The sequence below is a fragment of the Stegodyphus dumicola genome, chromosome 4 (assembly GCF_044657685.1).
Source record: "Stegodyphus dumicola isolate Sdum_Otavi_A_Nest chromosome 4, ASM4465768v1".
In the NCBI taxonomy this organism is placed as follows: domain Eukaryota; kingdom Metazoa; phylum Arthropoda; class Arachnida; order Araneae; family Eresidae; genus Stegodyphus; species Stegodyphus dumicola.
The window spans coordinates 71,364,855-71,385,397 of NC_140771.1; the positions used below are offsets into that span (position 1 = coordinate 71,364,855).

At 32.1% G+C, this 20,543-nt stretch overlaps 1 protein-coding gene across 1 annotated transcript in view; it reads right to left on the reverse strand.

Moving 5' to 3' along the window:
- The window catches only part of RpL14 (ribosomal protein L14), a 44,808-nt gene that overhangs the window by 12,757 nt on the left and 11,508 nt on the right, over nucleotides 1-20,543 (reverse strand). The window contains exon 3 of the mRNA XM_035365923.2: nucleotides 15,339-15,533. Coding sequence (XP_035221814.1) covers nucleotides 15,339-15,533 — 195 coding nt within the window. The remainder of the gene's footprint in view (nucleotides 1-15,338; nucleotides 15,534-20,543) is intronic.

A 20,543-nucleotide genomic window follows, 5' to 3' on the forward strand; every position in this document is an offset into this window, starting at 1 on the left:
CATATTACTGTTAATTTCTTCCCAGTGCTGTTTATTGAAAAACAACGAGATCTTTCCATTGTTCTCTTTGCATGGATTTTCTTAAGTAATGTCATTAAAAAAAATATTGGTCACAAAGATTTTAGATAATCATCCTAGCAAGTTAAAAACGGATTTTGCACAGTTCTTTGCTTGAGCACATTAAGATTTTTTAACTTCATTTATTTACATATGACAATAAGTACTAATGTACACTGCCCCCCCAAAAAAAGGTGGGACAGTTCTGTATCTCCCCTTCTACTGGTCCGATTGACAAAATTCAAACTGTGCTTTTAGTGTCTCAAAAAGCGTGACTTAGGATATGTATTAGATTTATATATAGCATTGTTCTAATACAAGTATTGTGACACAAAATCAGACTTTTTTAAAATTAAATGGCAATTTCTTTTCCACATTTTGATTCTACGACTCAAATTATGCAAAACTGCCAAGTTTTGTAAACATCACACGAGTAGTTTTATGGTATTACTTGTATTGTGTAGCAAATTCACTTAATTATTCACTAAATCCCAGAGGACATTTATTCTTAATTATTCTTGGTACACTTTGTTTGATAATTTTGTTTACTTTTCCACTTAAGAAACTTAATAAAATTTAAGATATATATATTGGATAACAATTGTATGTTTTATTTAATTATTACTCATGATCATCACCAGTTCAACACGAGGATAATCCGGTTCTTATAAACCACAATGCAATGCTAAATAGTTAGGTTAGATTTTAGGTAAATTTAATTTGTGTGAGGCGTCTTCTTAAAAAGCACCTTAACACTAGAAAACACAAACATAATTATAATAGTTGTTTTCTCCACTGAAGATTGAGATTAGAATTTGCCCAATCTGGAATAAAACAAGGCTTTTTTCAGACATTCTGCAGATAAACGAAAGAAATCTATTTAATGATATTTTTTTAATAAATTGAGGTATTTTAGATTTATTTTGCAGCAAACATAAGGAAAAAATATGTGCATTAAATTTCGTGATGGTATGTCATCATACTGCTAGAATTAGTTTCAGGATTATGCCAGAGAAAATTTCCTGAAATTTGGAAATATTATTTACTAATGATAAATAAATTTAGAGGGAAGAAGCAACATTAAATGATATGAATAACAAAAATAAAGATAATTACTTAAAAATTGAATTAGAATAATCAACGATATTTTTAACGACAATTCGCCAAAAAAGCGAATATAGTTATATTACATGGTTAGCTTAGATGACTGATTACTATTTTTTTTTTATTTTACTGCAAAATGACAATGTATTTATTAAAAAAAAAGGTTTAAAAAGATTTGCAGTAAAATCTTAGTATACGGTACGGCCTTCGCACGATTTTGAAAATTGTCGCCAAGAACAAAATGACCAATTTACTGCTCATCATCATGTCGCCAAATCTCGCTTTACCATACATGGAAATTATTCTAACCGAAGAACGTCTATGTAAAGAAGAAAAGGTTCCATACACGTAAATGCTATTACAGCGCTAGAAAACGGAGGGAAAATTTAATAAGGGATTTGGCGACGGAACCTGGCGGCCAGAATTTTCCTCTCCGCAATGTGTACAGGAAATTGAGAAACATGTATTAAGAAGAAACGTTCTTTAACAAAAAAGAAAACTACGAAAATCCATTTTTAAATTATTGCGAAAAATCCAAGTTTTCTTGAATTTTTCGCAATAATTTTAAAAACGGATTTTAGTAGTTTTTTTCTTTTTTTTTTCTCATAATAACTAATCCATGAATTAATTTACTTACGATAAAAAATATTTTCTTTTCCTTTAGAGTTTAAAGAAATTTTAAACGATATTCATTTTATGAACTCTTGATAACGTGACCTTCGAACTTCGACACCAGTTGCGAGCTTTGGCGACAGGTATATAGCACATGCACAGCTGTTTCCCTCTATGATGGAATAGAGCCACGTCTGTTGCAGAGAGGTTTTCCTTCTTTACAATACATATTCTTTGATTCTAACCTTCATGGTACCGTATTTTTGTTTTATACGAAAACAGGTACTTTCTTTAGTTCATGCACTGCACATGCGATTCTCGAGGTCAGTGGAAACCAAAAGTTGCGGGGAACTTGCTTTGCCTTTCTAAAAGACAATCAAATCGGAGCTGCGAAAATTAGCTCTATGCCAGCTGCCCGAATGACACTCACGGGATACACAATTGACCAAAAAAGTGGTCTCTTCCGACGTCGGCGCAAAACTCGCCTTTTTTGGCGGGATCGGAGTATGAAATTCCGACTTTTCCAGATTTTGTCTAAAACACTTAAATTCCCTGACTTTTCCCTGAATTTTTTGGTCAATTTCCGAATTCCCCGACTTTTTCTGGTTTACCCGGTTTTCCATGTAGCGTGGCAACCCTGTGAATTTGAAATATATTTATTATTTTTTTTTATTATAACCTATAAAATTTTTAACATCTTAAAGTAGATGTATTTCTAAGTATATCTGCCAAAAATTAAGACTTTTTTATTCAAAATTTCCAGATATAAGTGAATTTACAGCTATAAGTGAATTTACAGCTAGCTTTATGCATGTGCATTTAATTTCCCTACTCCATAATAACCATGTGGAGAGTCCAGATTCTTAATTCCTCTTCGGCACCAACACCTTTTTTACTTCCTTGTACGAAGTAAAAAGGAAGTATTGTAATTGCGAAAAGTTTCAGGCAGCATATTTCAACGAAAATATCCACTTTGACCGCAATCGAATGCAACTTAACGATGTTTGTGCGTGATATCTGTACGTAAGGACAGAATAAAATACTCTTTTCCTTCAAAAAAATAAAACTGCTTTAAAATTAATTCTGAAGACAATTTTTCGTGGCGTCTGTACGAACGTATGTACGTACGCGTGCACGTATTGAAATTTTGTATATAGGACTGCTATAACATGTAGAATGTGCACCTCGTATTTTGGTTGCAATCGGCCGCACCAAACGTATATAAATATATTTATATATATATCCACTCTATTACCCAGCTCAGTGATCTCAGTTTCTTTACTCTTACATGTTTGTAAATTGTAAATTTTTTGCTTTAAAAATGATTGAATTATGTTGCTTTTATCTTCCAGGTAAGGATTTTATGCCTTTAGTAAATCTGTGTGCAATATTTTTAGAATTATCAGCAATTTTAAAGTTGTTTAATTGCCGCTAACCCTGTTTTTAATGGCGGCCATTGATGTTTACATTTGAAACAGGAGACTAGCAGATTTGTTGCCAATCTAGAGAAATTTAGCTTCGCAACAACAAAGATAATGCATTCATTTATTATATCCAATTAAATCATGCTTAATTATTTCTGGAATTTTTTCAAGGAAATAAGTGTTTGAGATTTACTTCGTAATTTTTAATATAGATATTTTGACTTTTTATGTATTTTTTGCCTTCTCGCGAAGTGAAAACTGAATTAATTAAATGAGAAATACTCACTCGTCTGTGAAAAACTGTTTCTTTTTGTTTTGTTTGCTTAATTTCTTTTAAACATTGTTCTAGCTTTATTATAGTATTTGAACAGAACATGTGGCAACGATTAGATAATTCTTTAAATCAAATTCCTCGTCATTATAACTCGCTTCCGATAGCGAAGAAAGTGACGCAGAGGTTATTGAAAACGAAAAAATTTCGATTGACAAATTAGTCGGTATTCTCGACACAGCAATTATAGGACTTGAACAGCGGAACTTTGTAACTGAACAAGAAATTATGTCTGTTTATAGAATTAAAGAGAATGTATTATCACATAAAAAACGAAGCAACTTAAACAACTTTACATTGAAAGAAATGTTTAATAAAGTAAATTACGGTTTTATATTTTTAATTTTATAATTTCTGCATGCCATCTTACCAGATTTAAACTGATGATCTATAATCTGGAATCGCCGAAGTCCCGACGAGTCCGGATTAACGACTTTTGACTGTATAACTTTTACACAGAATATACAACAAAGACGTAAACTGGCATGTCAAAAAAGCACTGGCAAAATTCTAACTTACATGCAGATTCTGTTAGGTTGGGGTCATATGTTTATACTGATAAGAAATCCTATTAGTATAAAGTCTACAGTGTTACTTCAAATTTTTTAAATCATTATTTTGCTAATACTGTGATAAAGGCTTGAAAGTCAAAGGTGTTGGATGTTGAAATTCTTATTATTCAGCTCAGAGGAGGGTTTAACTTATCATGCTATAGGAATACAACCAGCGCTTAAATTTCACCGGAGCTCACCGGAGCCCAGCTCCGGTACTTCTCAATATAAAACTTAACCACAATTTCAAGGGGAAAATTTAGAATTCCTAACGTTTTAGTTTAACAATAAGCAGACCTTGCAATACTCTATTTCCTTAGAAATACGAATTCACGAGAACATGAGACGTTCAAGTAAAGTCCCCTCACTCACATGCCGAAAGCTTGCTGAGGGGCAATAAATTTGGGGGGAGTTTGTTTAGGAATGCGTAAATTTCTTAATGGTATACATTTTGTGCATTCTGAGTTATAATATGAATGAAATACAGTCAAAAGTCGTTAATCCGGACCCGTAGGGACTTCGGCGATTCCGGATCATAGATCATCAGTTTAAATCTGGTAAGATGGCATGCAGAAATTATAAAATAAAAAATATGAAACCGTAATTTATGAAATAAAGAACAATTATGATCTAAAGAGTACAAAAAAAAGCTTAATATCTGTTTACTTTATTAAACATTTCTTTCAATGTAAGTTGTTTAAGTTGCTTTGTTTTTTATGTGATAATACTTTCTCTTTAATTCTATAAACAGACATAATTTCTTGTTCAGTTACAAAGTTCCGCTGTTCAAGTCCTATAATTGCTGTGTCGAGAATACCGACTAATTTGTCAATCGAAATTTTTTCGTTTTCAATAACCTCTGCGTCACTTTCTTCCCTATCAGAAGCGAGTTATAATGACGAGGAATTTGATTTAAATCATATCAAAGACGGAGTACATCGAGATGAAATACTACATTTAGTAAGGAATTATAAGCCAAATAAAATAAAAAAATCTGCCCTGAAGACAAGGATAGTGCTGACACATCAACTTCCAATTCATTGTGCGCCGCGACGTTCCCCCTCGCCACAGAGCAGCGTGAAATTGATAAACAGATTTCGGAATGGTTAGATAAACAAAGGATATGTTTGCAGCAATTCCACTTTTTGTTTAATGGACTTCGAAACATACTTTCGCTTTGTAGATCCTTTACATATTAGTAAATATATATCGGAAATTCTATTTGACATAATCGAAAGTTCAAGTTTACTTTTATAAAATTGCTCTAACAGTCTGCAAAAAAATAATAAGCCGGATCCAATTCGAAGATTAAGGAACAACGCAATCTGCAACATTAACTGAATTAGGTAATTTTAGCTTAGCTTTTACTGTCCGCTATACATTAAACGCGCATGCGTGAACGTATTTTGGGCATGCGCACACGCATATTTGCAGCCGTAAAGGTCTTATGCGTATGCGTCAAGTGTCAACGCTACGCATGCGCAGAAAGTTTGTAGATTTGTCCGGATTATGGGTGTACGAATTAACGACTTTTGACTGTATTATACTGTTAAGTAAACCTAGCGCCAGAGTATCGCTATGGTAAACAAAGTGAATTTTAAAGAATGCATTTATTCTATTGTGGTTTATGCGCTGTCGGCGAAGTAGGTTTAATTCAATCTAATAAGTTTAAATAAAATGCAAGAAGAAATGAGTATAATTTAATATTTTGTACAAGGAAGTCATGTGGTATCAGATTTTTCTTGTTATAGAAGTTATACCTTTTTTCTTGTTATTATGTTTTCTGTTTCTTCTTGTTATATAGAAGAAACAATCGTTTTAGCATAAATTTGTGTGATCACTAATTTGGCTGCTTGGCTTACATCTCAAACCGAAACACTGTAGTACGTAGACACGTCACATCTACTTATATTTTACATATCAGACGCCAACATGGCGAATCATTATTTATTATATTTTGCTTTCATTACTGCATGTTTTTCAACAAATGACAACTTGAGTAATATCTCATGCTGTGATGCCTAAAAACATTTTTATACATATAATTAGTAATAACAAACTGCTTGGTAACCTTTTATGTTGACATTACGCTAAGCGATGATTAGATTTAAGTTAAATGCACTAAAAAATGTTGGCAAGAAAAAATTTAACAAAAATTTCTTCCCATATGTTAAAAATAGATTTTAATTACGATATTCATTGACAAAAGATTACACTTAATGCTATTTGAATTAATAATAATCGATTTGTTATTCACATAAACCCTGGCAGTCCTCATTAGAATTAAGAGGAACTTTCTGCAGTACTAATCAGAACAAAGACACAGATTTGAATGAAGATGTATTAAGAGTCGGAGCTTCTGGCTGCTTCATGTGGCAGTTATGTGCTAGCAGCAGCTCTGCCAAAGTTATTCCAATTTTAGTGTCAAAAGCTTCTGGCAGATTTTGTGGCAGTTACATCCTATCGTCCGCCCTGCAAGAGTTATTCCAACTTTAGTATCTTATCCAGCTGACATTTAAAATATATTTCGTTAATTATCTTGAACCAGTCTAAGTAATCTATGTTGTGTATGCATTTTCACACTATAGTACCTATAATTGAATTTCATCTTATGTTAATTAGACACAAGTAGCAGAGGGTTTGTCTATCACACAAGCAAGTTTAAAAGTTTATTTTAACCTTTTTACATCTTGGTTAGTTGCTTCAGACCAAAGCGATATCCCACTTCTCGATCTAGTAGGGTCTTTTGAGAAAAGCTTACAAACACAACAGAACCCTACAATGTTTTTAACCAGCAATCAGAAATAATATTGTCTACAGAAATCTCAGACGGCAATTCCTATCATGTTTAATGGTTCATCATGTTACTGCTAGGCTTTTCCCCTTTTACACACACACACACACACATAATTTCATCAGTGCAAATTAAAATCTTTGAATTGCATACATTTTTAAATGCCATTAAAAAACAACAGTGAAAATTATATTGTCTACAGAAATTTCAGATGGCAATTACTATAAAGTTTAATGGTTCATGTTACCAATAGGCTTTTCCCCTTCTAAACTATCAATGCAAATTAAAATCCATGCAAGCATTATTAAAATGTTATTAAAAAAATAGCAATCAGAAATCATTCTGTCTACAGAAAATTCAGACGGCAATTCCTATCAAGTTGAATGGTTCATCATGTTACTGCTGTTTTTTCACCACATAGGCACTGAAAGAGATTAAATTCAAATCTTCAACCTATGATTTTCTCTTAATGCTATAAAAATTACACTGCATACAGTTGCTTCAGACGAAAGTGATGTTTCCCTTCTCGCTCTAGGAGGGTTTGCAGAAGACTGAAAAAAGCTTACAAACATAGCAAAACCCTACAATGTTTTTAGCCAGCAATCAGAAATTATATTGTCTACAGAAATCTCAGACGACAATTCCTATCAAGTTTAATGGTTCATCATGTTACTGCTAGGCTTTTCCTCTTTCACACAAACATAACTTCATCAGTTCAAATTAAAATCTTTGAACTGCATATATTTTTTAAATGCCATTAAAGAACAGCAGTGAGAAATCATACTGTGTATAGAAATTTCAGATGGCAATTACTATAAAGTTTAATGGTTCATGTTGCCAATAGGCTTTTCACCTTCTAAACTATCAATGCAAATTAAAATCCATGGAAGCATTTTTAAAATGTTATTTAAAAAAACAGCAATCAGAAATCATTCTGTCTACAGAAAATTCAGACGGCAATTCCTATCAAGTTGAATGGTTCATCATGTTACTGCTCTTTTTTCACCACATAGGCACTGAAAGAGATTAAATTCAAATCTTCAACCTATGATTTTCTCTTAATGCTATAAAAATTACACTGCATACAGTTGCTTCAGATGAGAGTGATATTTCCCTTCTCCCTCTAGGAGGGTTTGCAGAACACTGAAAAACCTTACAAACATAGCAAGACCCTACAATGTTTTTAGCCAGCAATCAGAAATTATATTGTCTATAGAAATCTCAGACGGGAATTCCTATCAAGTTTAATGGTTCATCATGTTACTGCTAGGCTTTTCCTCTTTTACACACACATAACTTCATCAGTGCAAATTAAAATCTTTGAACTGCATATATTTTTTTAATGCCATTAAAGAACAGCAGTGAGAAATCATACTGTGTATAGAAATTTCAGATGGCAATCCCTAACCAGTTAAATCTACTTTAATAACCCTAACTAATTAAATCTACTTCGCCGACAGCACATAAACCACAATAGAATAAATGCATTTTTTAAAATTCACTCTGTTTACCATAGCGACACTGTGGCGTTAGGTTCACTTAACAGTATAATATTTCGTTCATATTATAACTCAGAATGCACAAAATTTATATCATTTAAAGAATTATTTAATCATTGCCACATGTTCTATTCAAATACTATAATAAAGCTAGAACGATGTATAAAAGAAATTAGGCAAATAAAACAAAAAAGAAACAGTTTTTCACAGACGATTGAGTATTTCTCATTCAATTGAGTTCTCACTTCGCAACAAGGCAAAAATACATAAAAACTCAAAATATCTGTATTAAAAATTACTAATTATTAAAAATTAAATTACCCAAAATTAAAAGTAAATCTTAAACACTTATTTCCTTGAAAAAATTCCAGAAAGGATTAAGCATAATTTAATTTGCAATAATAAATGAAGGCGTTATCTTTGTTGTTGCGAAGCTATGTTTCTCTACATTGGCAACAAATCCACTACTCTGCTGTTTCAAATGTAAAAAAGTAATGGCTGCCATCAAAAAATTATTAGGCTTAGTGGCACTTAAACAACTTTAAAACTGTTGATAATTCTAAAAATATTGCATACAGATTTACTAAAGGCATAAAAACCTTTACCGGAAGATAAGAACATAATTCAATCATTTTTAAAGCCAAAAATATATAATTTACAAACATAAAAAATTAAAAAACTGAGATCACTAAGCCGGTAATGGAGTGAATATATATATATATATATATATATATATATATATATAAATCATATACTTATACACGTTTGGCATGGCCAATTGCAACCAAAATTTGAGGTGCATGTCTACATGTTATAGCAGTCCTATATACAAATTTCAACGTTCTGAGGCTACTCGTTTTTCAGTTATGCGAGATACGTACGTACATATGTTCGTACAGACGCCGCGAAAAATTCTCTTCAGAATTCATTTTAAAGCAGTTTTAAAATTTTTTTGGAGGAAAAGGGTGTTTTATTCTTAGAGTGTTCCTTACGTACAGATATCACACAAAAACATCATTAAATTGCATTCGAAAGCGGTCAAAATGGATATTTTTGTTAAAATATGCTGCCTAAAACTTTTCGCGATTACAATACTTCCTTTTTACTTTGTATACGGAAGTAAAAAACAGCAATCAGAAATCATTCCGTCTACAGAAAATTCAGACGGCAATTCCTATCAAGTTGAATGGTTCATCATGTTACTGCTGCTTTTTCCCATGTGGGCACTGAAAGAATATAAATCCAAATCTTTAAACTACGATTTTTTAAAATAATACTATAAAAATTACACTAAATACTGATATTCAGGCTGGTAATTCAAATAAAGCTAAGAGCTTCATGAATGAGGAATCGTACAGTTTGCAAAATTTTAGATAGCAATTCCCATTAAATTGTTGGTCACTTGTACATCTTTTTATCAACCCTGACACGTAAAGCCTCTCTCCTTTGATACCTGTTTTCCGGAAACCCGTTCATTTTCTGAAAGGTTATGTCACAAGTAGAAAAACTAAGAAATGTTAGGGGCAAAGGGATAAGCGTTTACGAGCTATGGGACCTACAAAGTATCAGTAAAATGTTGGAAACACGACGTCAAACGTCGCTAAAATGCTCATTTCACGTATTTATATGAACTAATAATATGGTAAGAAGGTAGAGATATCAATATTAAGGAAAAACCATCTCGTTGAAAAGAAACAATATACGTTGAGATGTTGAAAATGTGACTTGTTATTGACTTCAAACAAAATCTATTACAAGAGACAATGAATGTGCAATTCATCAAATAAAGCATCGAGACAGCCAGAAAGACAGTTAACATTCGGCATATTTTAGAAGAGCAATAGCCTCACACTTTGCACACTCATCAATTGTCAATGAATTGAAGCAGAAATCCATTGGCACAATCCACATTCCAGGTTTGTCGTTCAAGTATCCACCCTTATAAAAAGCACACTTAATCAAGTTTTTGAAATAATGAGCACTGAATTGATATATAAAAATATATATCAATTCAGTGCTCATCATTAGTAAAAAGTCTGCAGGACCAGAAAACTATCGCAATGCCAAATGTGCTCCTGTGTCTTGATAATGACTGAGCTCATTATGTTACAAACAAAAGATTTGTAGTATCTGAAGAAATGAATACCCAAAAGCTGGATCTTTCCCGTACATCCTTCAGGTACCAGTTCTTTTTGTAGGATTTCTTTCATCAGGTACTTCAGAAGCAGAAAATGCATGAACATGTAAGAAATAGAGACATCATTATGGGAATATGTCCATCTATACACACTTTAATGATACTTTATGGGTCCTATAGTTCCTAAACGCTTGTCTCTCTACCCCTAAAACTTCACAGTTTTTCTACTTGTGATATAAGCTTTCAGAAAATACATGATTTTCCAGAAAACTGGCATCAAATGGAAGAAAGTTTACTTGTGAGCACCGGCTATCAAACCACAGAAAATAGCAGAAAACAAGTCAAACCCTTAAAATATCTAGCTTCCTCTACATATGTACTGCTCTGTTATTAGATACAGACAAAAAGTTTTAAAAAGAAAGGGATACACTCATCAATATTTCTGAAACAAATTCTAAAAATTTTCAAGCTTTCTTTTTTGAGGGGGAAAGTTTTAAAACTGTGTTTTAGTTTCATGTCTTCAAATCACGAATTAATATTCCTACAGCAATCACAGAATACTTCTGCAAACATTTCACTTCATTTATGATTTATATCTGCAGTTACTAGTATTTGGACGACTTTCTGCAATCTTAATCTCTTAGTCGACATTATGAAGAACTGTAATATAGTTGAGTATAATAAATTAAGAGCACAGCAAAACTAAAATAGTTGACTACAGCGTTTGGACTACTAACAGAGCTGATCCACTGTCTGATTCAAATGTGAAGACCATAAAGCAGCACCTTAAATGCAACGACTTTCTGCAATCTTAATCTCTTAGTCGACATTATGAAGGACTGTAATATAGTTGAATATAATAAATTAAGAGCACAGCAAAACTAAAATAGTTGACTACAGCCTTTGGACTACTAACGGAGCTGATCCACTGTCTGATTCAAATACGAAGACTATAAAGCAGCACCTTAAATGCAATACAACCAGTAATAGATTTCTCACAATTTTAATTTATAACACATTAAGGTCCTTCAATCGCATGAATTATTTTTTAAATAATGTCTTTTAGGAATAACAAACATACAACTATATATGCTAGCAAAAGTTACAATCTATAAATTAAGTAAATTTTGTCAAGCTGATTTTGATCAAATAACAGGATTTAAATATGTATAAATGTCACAGAAAAAAATGCGCTAATACTAGCAATTAGTCAGAAAGCAGCTGTCTTCATAAAATTCAGACGGCCTTTCCTATCAAATTCTAAGGTTCATCATACTACTGCTAGGATTTGTGCACATTTTGTATGTTCTATACTTTTTAATTATCAATAACAAACAGAAATGGCAGCTGAAATTCATATTTTAAAAGGAACTATCAGAATAGCTATTGTGGATGAACATAAACATCTATTTTTAATAATAGCAATTAGTCAGAAAGCAGGTATCTTCAAAAATTTCACACGGCAGTTCCTATCAAATTTGAGCATTAATCACACTACTGCTAGATTTTAAACACACCTTTCACAAATCCTAGACCTTTTTTGTCACTAAAGAAAATGCTGAATAATATTTTAAAGGCACAACACTACACTATGAATGACTTTTAATATGCAAATATATGACAATCTGTTTCTTAAATAAATCAAAAAGTGCATGTATAAGTTTCAGAACAGAAATATTAATACTGTTGTATTACTTTAAGGTACTTGCAGAAAATCCTATCGACAATTTTTGCCTATTAAAGATAAGACACCATACTACACAATTTTCCGCCAAAAATGGAAGTCTTCAAACATGCTGAGTTTGGTGTAACCTTGATTACACATGTTAGTTATTACTCTAAGAGTCTGTGTTAGTTATTATTCATTTTTAATGAAAAATTAAATATAAATAAATGATAATGTAATAAATTTGAAAGAAAAATAAGAATAGAACTTTTTTTTTTTTTGTTTGTTTGGTGCTGTCTCTTCTGGTCAACAGGATTTTCTCCAAGTACTTACTTTAACTACTAATCCAGTTGTCATAATTCACAGTAACAGGTCATAAAATACAGCAGCCTGAACATGCTTAGTACTGTTTTTCTAACACAGTCATGACTAATATAAGTAGATTAAACTATTCAGATATGTATAATTATTTATGCACTCAACCAATAAAAAGTATGATTTCTTTTTGTCATCTCTTAAAAATGTACATGATACAATATTACTAGGTATTTTTAGAACATCTCATAAAGGCAAAGCTAATTATTGTTGCTTTATTTAATGGTGATAATGGGAAAATAAATAAATGTTAGCAACATATCTACAAATTCTATGGCATTTATATGATATACAAATACTCTATACATCAATTGGTATCACCTACATTTTATACAACAATGATAAGTCTTCAGATTTACCCATAGATTACAAATAGTTCAAATTACATAGAAATTGTGTCAATTTGAGAAATTTAATAACATTTCCTATGAATTTAATAGGTTCATCATATTAATATTAGTTCTTATACAATATCTTTAACTAACAGCTTGGGCTACACAGTCATACCATAGCCGCTGGTAAGACCCGCTTAACGCTAGAGGGCGCTGAGAGCACCATTGAGTGTGTGCTGAGATTCGATGCAGTTGCGAGATTCTGAGATTAAGATATTATATTTAATCAAATCAATTTATATTTTATTGATTGGTGATTACTGATTCAATTTATTGATATGAGATATGATATGTTTTGCTGAACCACCACACTTTCGACAAACTTGAATCACCACTGAATCTTAAAACCACCGATGCCCAGCCGCCAACCTAAAAATTGGGAAAATTTTGTGAGAAAACTCCAATGAAAACAGTTTTTTCACACTGCATGGGGACAACATTTCAAGGGAATTCCAAACTTATCAAGCAGCTTCTGATTAAACTATAAATATTATTTCCCACAATACACGCTAACTGACTATCATACACCAATCTCGCATTGTACTCAGCAACCTTTGTATGTTAGTCTAACCTTGTTCTGATCTGTTCACCTAACTTTCATGTGAAATATTTATGATTCTTATTTAGCTTAGTAACTAAATAATTGTTCACATTATTTATCACTTTATTTTTGTTCATCATTCTTGATATACCAGACAAGCAAAACTTAGGACTTGAGCTCTGGTTCAACTACTAGCAACATTATAAACTGTTCCATGATGGGAAACTAGAAATTATAATTATATTTCTAGTACTATGATAATGATTTTAATATAGGCTAAGCCATGTTTCTTACACACCATAATGGGAAGAAGGCAATTAGAGCATAGCCATATTTGTTTTAAGTTCAATTTGGCACTCTATGAAAATATCACACAGCTAGCAATTTTGAATTTAAAAATTATACATTTATCAAAAGCAGTTTTCACATGGGAAAACACAAAAACATAATTTAATATCACAATTTCCAGTAGGTACTCATGTATTATTGCAACCACATTAGTAAAAATGACCAAAGCTTCAGAATGCACCAAACTCTGGTAACAATGAGCATTGCAATTAGTCAGGCAACCATGCACAAGAAAAATATTCAGTTTTCCAACATCGCCATTTTAGTGTGCATTCATTTTGTTGTATTCCAAGTTCCAATGGCTTTAAGAGAAAAATTATAAATATTTTTTGTCTTAAGCTCAATTTTAAAATTTCTGCTTGTAGGATTTTCCTATAATATAATAGAACATAAGCTTGTTTTTATTTGTACACTAAACTTTCACATGAAATATTTATGACTCTTATTTAGCTTAGTAACTAAATAATTTATCCTTAGTATTTTTTTACATTATTTATCATTTTATTTTTGTTTATCATTCTTGATATCATACCAGACAAGCAAAACTTGGGACTCAAAGTTCTGGTTCAACTACTAGCACAATATAAAGCACTTTATAAACTGTTCCATGATGGGAAACTAGAAATTATAATTATATTTCTAGTACTATGATAATGATTTTAATATAGGCTAAGCCACGTTTCTTACACACCACAATGGGAAGAAGGCAATTAGAGCATAGCCATATTTGTTTTAAGTTCAATTTGGCACTATGAAAATATCACACAGGTAGCAATTTTGAATTTAAAAATTATACATTTATCAAAAGCAGTTTTCACATGGAAAAACACAAAAACATAATTTAATATCGCAATTTCCAGTAGGTACTCATGTATTATTGCAACCACATTAGTAAAAATGACCAAAGCTTCAGAATGCACCAAACTCTGGTAACAATGAGCATTACAGTTAGTCAGGCAACCATGAGCAAGACAAATATTCAGTTTTCCAACATTGCCATTTTCATGCACATTCATTTTGTTGTATTCTAAAAGTTCCAATGGCTTTTATAGAAAAATTATAAATATTTTTTGTCTTAAGCTTGATTTGAAAATTTCTGGTTGTAGGATTTTCCTACAATGGAAGAAAGAAAAGTGAAATTCCTGAAGGAATGCAAAAGAAATAGCCTGTTACAAATTAAATAAAGGAACATTGCTTCAAGTTCTCTCTTAAAGCAATCGCTATGAATTTCTTACTATAAAAACAAAAGCGCATTTGTTACTAGGTTTACCGATTGTCATTTGGAATTAATATACATATGTATGCAATAAATAATTATGTAATGTAGAATATATAATACATAATTTTTACAATAACTTTCTTTTCTTCCATAAAATTCACTAAATTGTGTTAAAGTGGTAGCAATAATATTAAGTACCATTACTAAGCTATATTGCTCTCAGGGAAACAACTGTTAAAAATCATATAAGTTTCAAAGCACCAAAAAAATAAATATAGATAAGCATACCAACTGTCTAGCAGCCATTTTCTTAGCTGTGGATGTCTCATTCCACTTTTCTGTAATATTCTCTGCTTCCCATGCTTTTCGTACAACTCTAGAGGAAGTACTGTGAGGAAATTTTAGTCTGAACTTGGTTAAACGAAGTCGCTTGAACTTAACTGCTTGCCTCTTTACACCAGTAGCAGGACCATCAACCAGAGCCTGAAATCATAAGAGATCACATGCAGATGTTCAGTATGTCTATAAACTCATAGCTTGTATAAATTATATCTTCATGCTTAGACAAGAAGCAAAATTCCAAGTTTCACGAGGTTAGCAGGCTAACATACATAATTATGTCATTCTAATTTACAGAATCAATTTGTTTCAATTTTGATAGGATTTTAAAATTATTATCGGTTAATAATTTGACAACTATAAGGTCAGAGATACCTACAACAGCTATAAATTAATGATGGTACACTAGCTGTTAAATTTTTTAAATGCTAGAGAATTTATACAAATAATCAGAAAAAGTTGCATTTTTCTCTTGAGCATGAAAATATGCAAAGATCTATACAAACTTTAGATCTTTAGGAAGGGGGGAACTTTAGATCTTTAGGCAGTGCTGACATGAGAAAAGTACAATTTTTTTAGTTAGATGACCAAGAGATGGAATAAATATGAATTCAAGCTTTCATCAATCATTATGACAGAAATTGTGAAGCAACACACCTTTTTATTTAATTAAATAATTAACAGATATATATTATGAATGTAACACAAAAAACTGATCAGAGTGTAAAAACAAAGTGAAGATCCTATAAGTGTACTGTGAAGTCACCATAAACCATTATTTAAGTTAAATCACATTTATGGCAACAATTCTTTTATATTGAAGATATTCAAAAGGAAATCTGGCAACAATTTCTTATTGAAAATATTAAAAAAGAAATTATATAACTATCCAAAAAATATTTCCCTCCTTTTAAATCACCATATAATACCAAATATTAAATGCTGGAATAAAATCCAACAGCATAGCAACCTTAACAATAAAAAGTGCAACATGGAAAAATTAGTTGTATTTATCCAAAATAAAAAACTTTGCCACAATAATATTAAATGACACAAGAGGCACAAAAGCACGATTTCTGCCAGATTTACTATTCTGCTTCTTCATAAGCTCCACAGCCTGTTACAGGCCAAGGTTGTCTCACCAAGTTTCTTCCACCTGATCCCATTTGGTGCAATCGGTTAACTCCAATTAACCTTAAATCTTATAACTGGACTGTACACTGCTAAAATCGTGGATTTCATATACTAAATACCTTGCAACTTAACTATACACCTAAAATGTCATGGTTAACATATTTATTTTACTTCCATATGCTAAACATCTTGCAACTTAACTATGCACCGCTAAAGTCATTGCTGATTAGCTGTTGGTGAGCTTGGTGAATAAATAACGCACTGCCACCAATGGATCCTTTGCAGAAGAAAACCCACCATATTTACTGAAAGAACTACTTTTTACAGAACATTTTAGAGCCAATTTTTAAAAACTACAAATGCAGGTTAATATCTGCTGTACTAGCATGCAGCTAATTCCAATTAAAAGGAAAGCTAACCTACCTAATTTAATGCTTGGTACAGAAGGAAATCTTATGAAGCATAGGTATAGCATTACCTTTGTTTTTGTGCATACATGACCAATAAAGATGAATTTCTTACTGTAAAAGAGCAACTTTAAAATAGCCTTTTGGGTTAGAGTAGACTTTAAGGTACCCTTGTATTATGGCGAAGTTGTTGTTTCATTTATGGTAGCCTGAGTAGTTATATGTTATGGAAACCCTATTGTGACATAATCGGGTGCATGATTCTGGGAAATTTGAATCATGGGATGCTTTGTAAGCGCTTTTGTGGTGTGTGTTGGTTTCATTGTTTAGATGGTAGAATAGCTGAATGTGATAAGATTAATTTGAAGTTTCTGTGCAATTTGGAGTGAAGGGGAAAAGAGCGTTAATTGACTGGTGTAGTAAATGAAGGTTTACTTAGTAGCCATTATAACTGCATACTTGCTAACCTATGACACTCAAAAATCAGGAAATTTTTCACAATGTTAAAAGGACTTTTTAAATGATAAAAATATAGGGTACTATTCGGTTTCGAGGGCCGTAAAAAAATTGCAGCGAAAATGTACGTGCAAAAGCGCCAAATCTAGCAAACGCCGCCATTTAAAAGTGCGCCAAATCTAGCGTACGCGCTGATTTCAGATTGCGTAAGTTTATATAGTTCTATAATTCTTAAGACGCCATTGAAATACTAGTTTAATTGGTAAAAGTTTACAATTGGGTGCCCATTGTTTATTGGCGATTCTTTTTTGACGCCAAGACAGGCGCCAGGAAGTTGCAATTTCAAGACGGCCGCTACACAAAACCAAAATAAGAAGTCGAAGAATTGCATAAGATCTGTGTCCATGTACACATCAATCTGTTCTTACTTAAAAAAACATCCTAGAATTGCACAAACTATGCATTGTGCACTGCCTTAAATATGTCCATGTACACATCAATCTATTTTCATTTAAATAAAATCGGGAAGCTAAAACAAAGTTAAAACTATCATGGTAACCAGAAGTGAGGTTTCATCAGGAAAATTTTTTTTTTAAATGTCGCCTATCGAAGGGGCACCCAATTCTACACTAAAGCTGTTTATAATTTTTAAATCCTTTCTTCATTTTAAATCCTTTTTTGATATCCTATGGATTTAACAATTTAGGAATTGCCCATGACGAAAACTCGGCAATAGAATTTTGGGTAAAGTGCAGAACTGCTTGACGCGTTTTTAAGAATTGCACATACTCGGTATCCATGTGCACTTCGACCTATTTTCACTTAAAAAAAAATCCTAGAATTTCACAAAAATGGCACTGCGCACACCCTTGTCTTTATGTACACATCGACCTATTTTCACTTAAAAGTAAAAGAAAATTCACAAAAATCAAAATGTTTTTATTTTTACCCTTGCAAAAAGCAGCAAACAAATAAGTGAGCGATTCTGCACTTTACCAAGAATATTTTCAACGAAAAGGCATAATTCATTATAGAAAATTACGTTTGAACAACCTACGAGATTAAATAATGCTTTAGCGATAACTCTGTTGCGAAAACAGCGATGCAGGAATCCACTCAGTTATGTTTAGCTGTTTTTTATATAAAATATAATAATGATCTGAAATAGTTATTTACTCTTATGCTTCCATTCAGTCATGTTTAGCCTTTTTCATATAAATTATAATAAAAAAAGTATTATATGAAATTAACCTTTCATTTAAATTAAAACATCAATCTTAAATAGTTATTTACTATTATACTTCCCTTCTTGCCACAATTATTTTTGGCAGCATTGGCATCAACTATAGTATGGCTATTTTTTACGGCCCTCGAAACCGAATAGTACCAAATATAGTTTTTAATAATGAATTAACTTTAAACAGTAACAAATTCTTAAATGCAAGCAACACAAAAATATACAAAAAGAACATTTTTATTACTTGCATCGTTAAAAAAAAACACACTTTCAGCAGTTTTTGTACAAATGTTATGAAAAGTGCCAGATTTTGCTTTCGTTAAGAAAGAAACTTCATAATTTTGTTCATAGCAATTGCCACGTAGGCCTGCTTTCGCTAATAAACGTTTTTCTTATGTGCCATCACCAATAGTAGATCTAAATTTAGTCCGCGGTTTTGCAACAACACTGAAAATCCTCTCACACTCTGCATTACTATGGGGAACTGTCAAGATGGCCATGGCCAACATAATTCTAGACAGTTCACTATATTTTAAAATTCCATCAGCACCTTTCAGTCTTCCAATTAAACTCCACTGGGTGTCAGTCCTAGCAGATTTTATAACTTCATCCAAGTTTTCTAATTGTAAACTGCTGTTATGCAGCTGTTGGAGCTGTTTCAATTTTTCCTTTCTTTTAGAACTCCTTTCAAGATAATAATAAATATCAACAATGTGTTCATCCACATTTATTGGTAAAGAAGCTGTCCCTTTTTCAGCTGCTAAATTTAAGAGGTGACAGGTGCATCTCATAATCTGCAAATCTGAATTTTCTTTTCTTAAGATGCCTGCAACACCAGCCTTCCAATGCTGGTGCATTATCGGCACCAAGTGCTAAGCAATTATCCTGAGGGACTTCATTTTCTTTTAAAGTTTTAATAATTAGCTGTGCTATATTAAAGCCTGTCAAATGTCCTTCTAAAGTGGGAATAGAAAGTAAACTGCACTCAATTTCTGAAGACTCTGGATTAAAAAAAGAAACAACAATTGGCTACGGTTTTGAATCGGTATTATTGCTTCCATCCGTAGAGAGGCAGAACGGAGCTCTTTTAATGCAATCAATAACTGAAGATTTATTTTTCAAACCAATTTTTTTAACAATTGCACTTGAGTATTTCTTAGCGATTTTACCAACGGTAAACATTCTTCTAAATAAAGCTGCAGCGTGATCCGATGCATTCAGTGACAGGTTGTGCTCCAGTAAAAAGGCTGAGAACAGACATTCTGCATTAATAATTTTTTGGTCCTTTGTTTTCGAATAAAAATTCAATTTTTCGTTTTTTTTCCCCCCAAAACAACTCATGTTGTCCTTGTGTTTTTGTGTACGCACATGTTTGAGAACATTGCCCTTCCACCCTGCGAAATCAAAAAATAGCAAGGACAGGCGTTGCACATTGCAAATTTATTACATTTCCTTGAGGAAATAATGGAAGGAAAGTCGACTGTGTACGATTTTTGAAACGTACACGAGTATTTCACCTTTCTCGCAGACATGACAAAAGATGATAATTTCTAAAACTATTTCTTGAAGCCACGTGTACTCACCAAACTCAGGACAAAATGAACGAAATAACAGCTTGCTTTGTCCTCATTGGCTAATATATGCCAGAAGACACACAGTGGAGCTCGATGCCTATTGGAGAACTAGAGAACGTTTCTGCATACGTATATGCTCTCACTTACAAAGCAGAAGTTATCTGATTCACAAGATTTTGTTTTAGATATATTCTAGAGAAAATTCATTTGCTTTCAGACGTCCAAAATCCCCCCCCTTTTTTTTTGTTCATAAAAGTATTAAACCAAGTTCCATGAAAATCATGCGAAATTTAAGAAGAAAAAGTCAGGAGAAATATATTGTAAATCGGGTTGGTGGGAGAGCGAT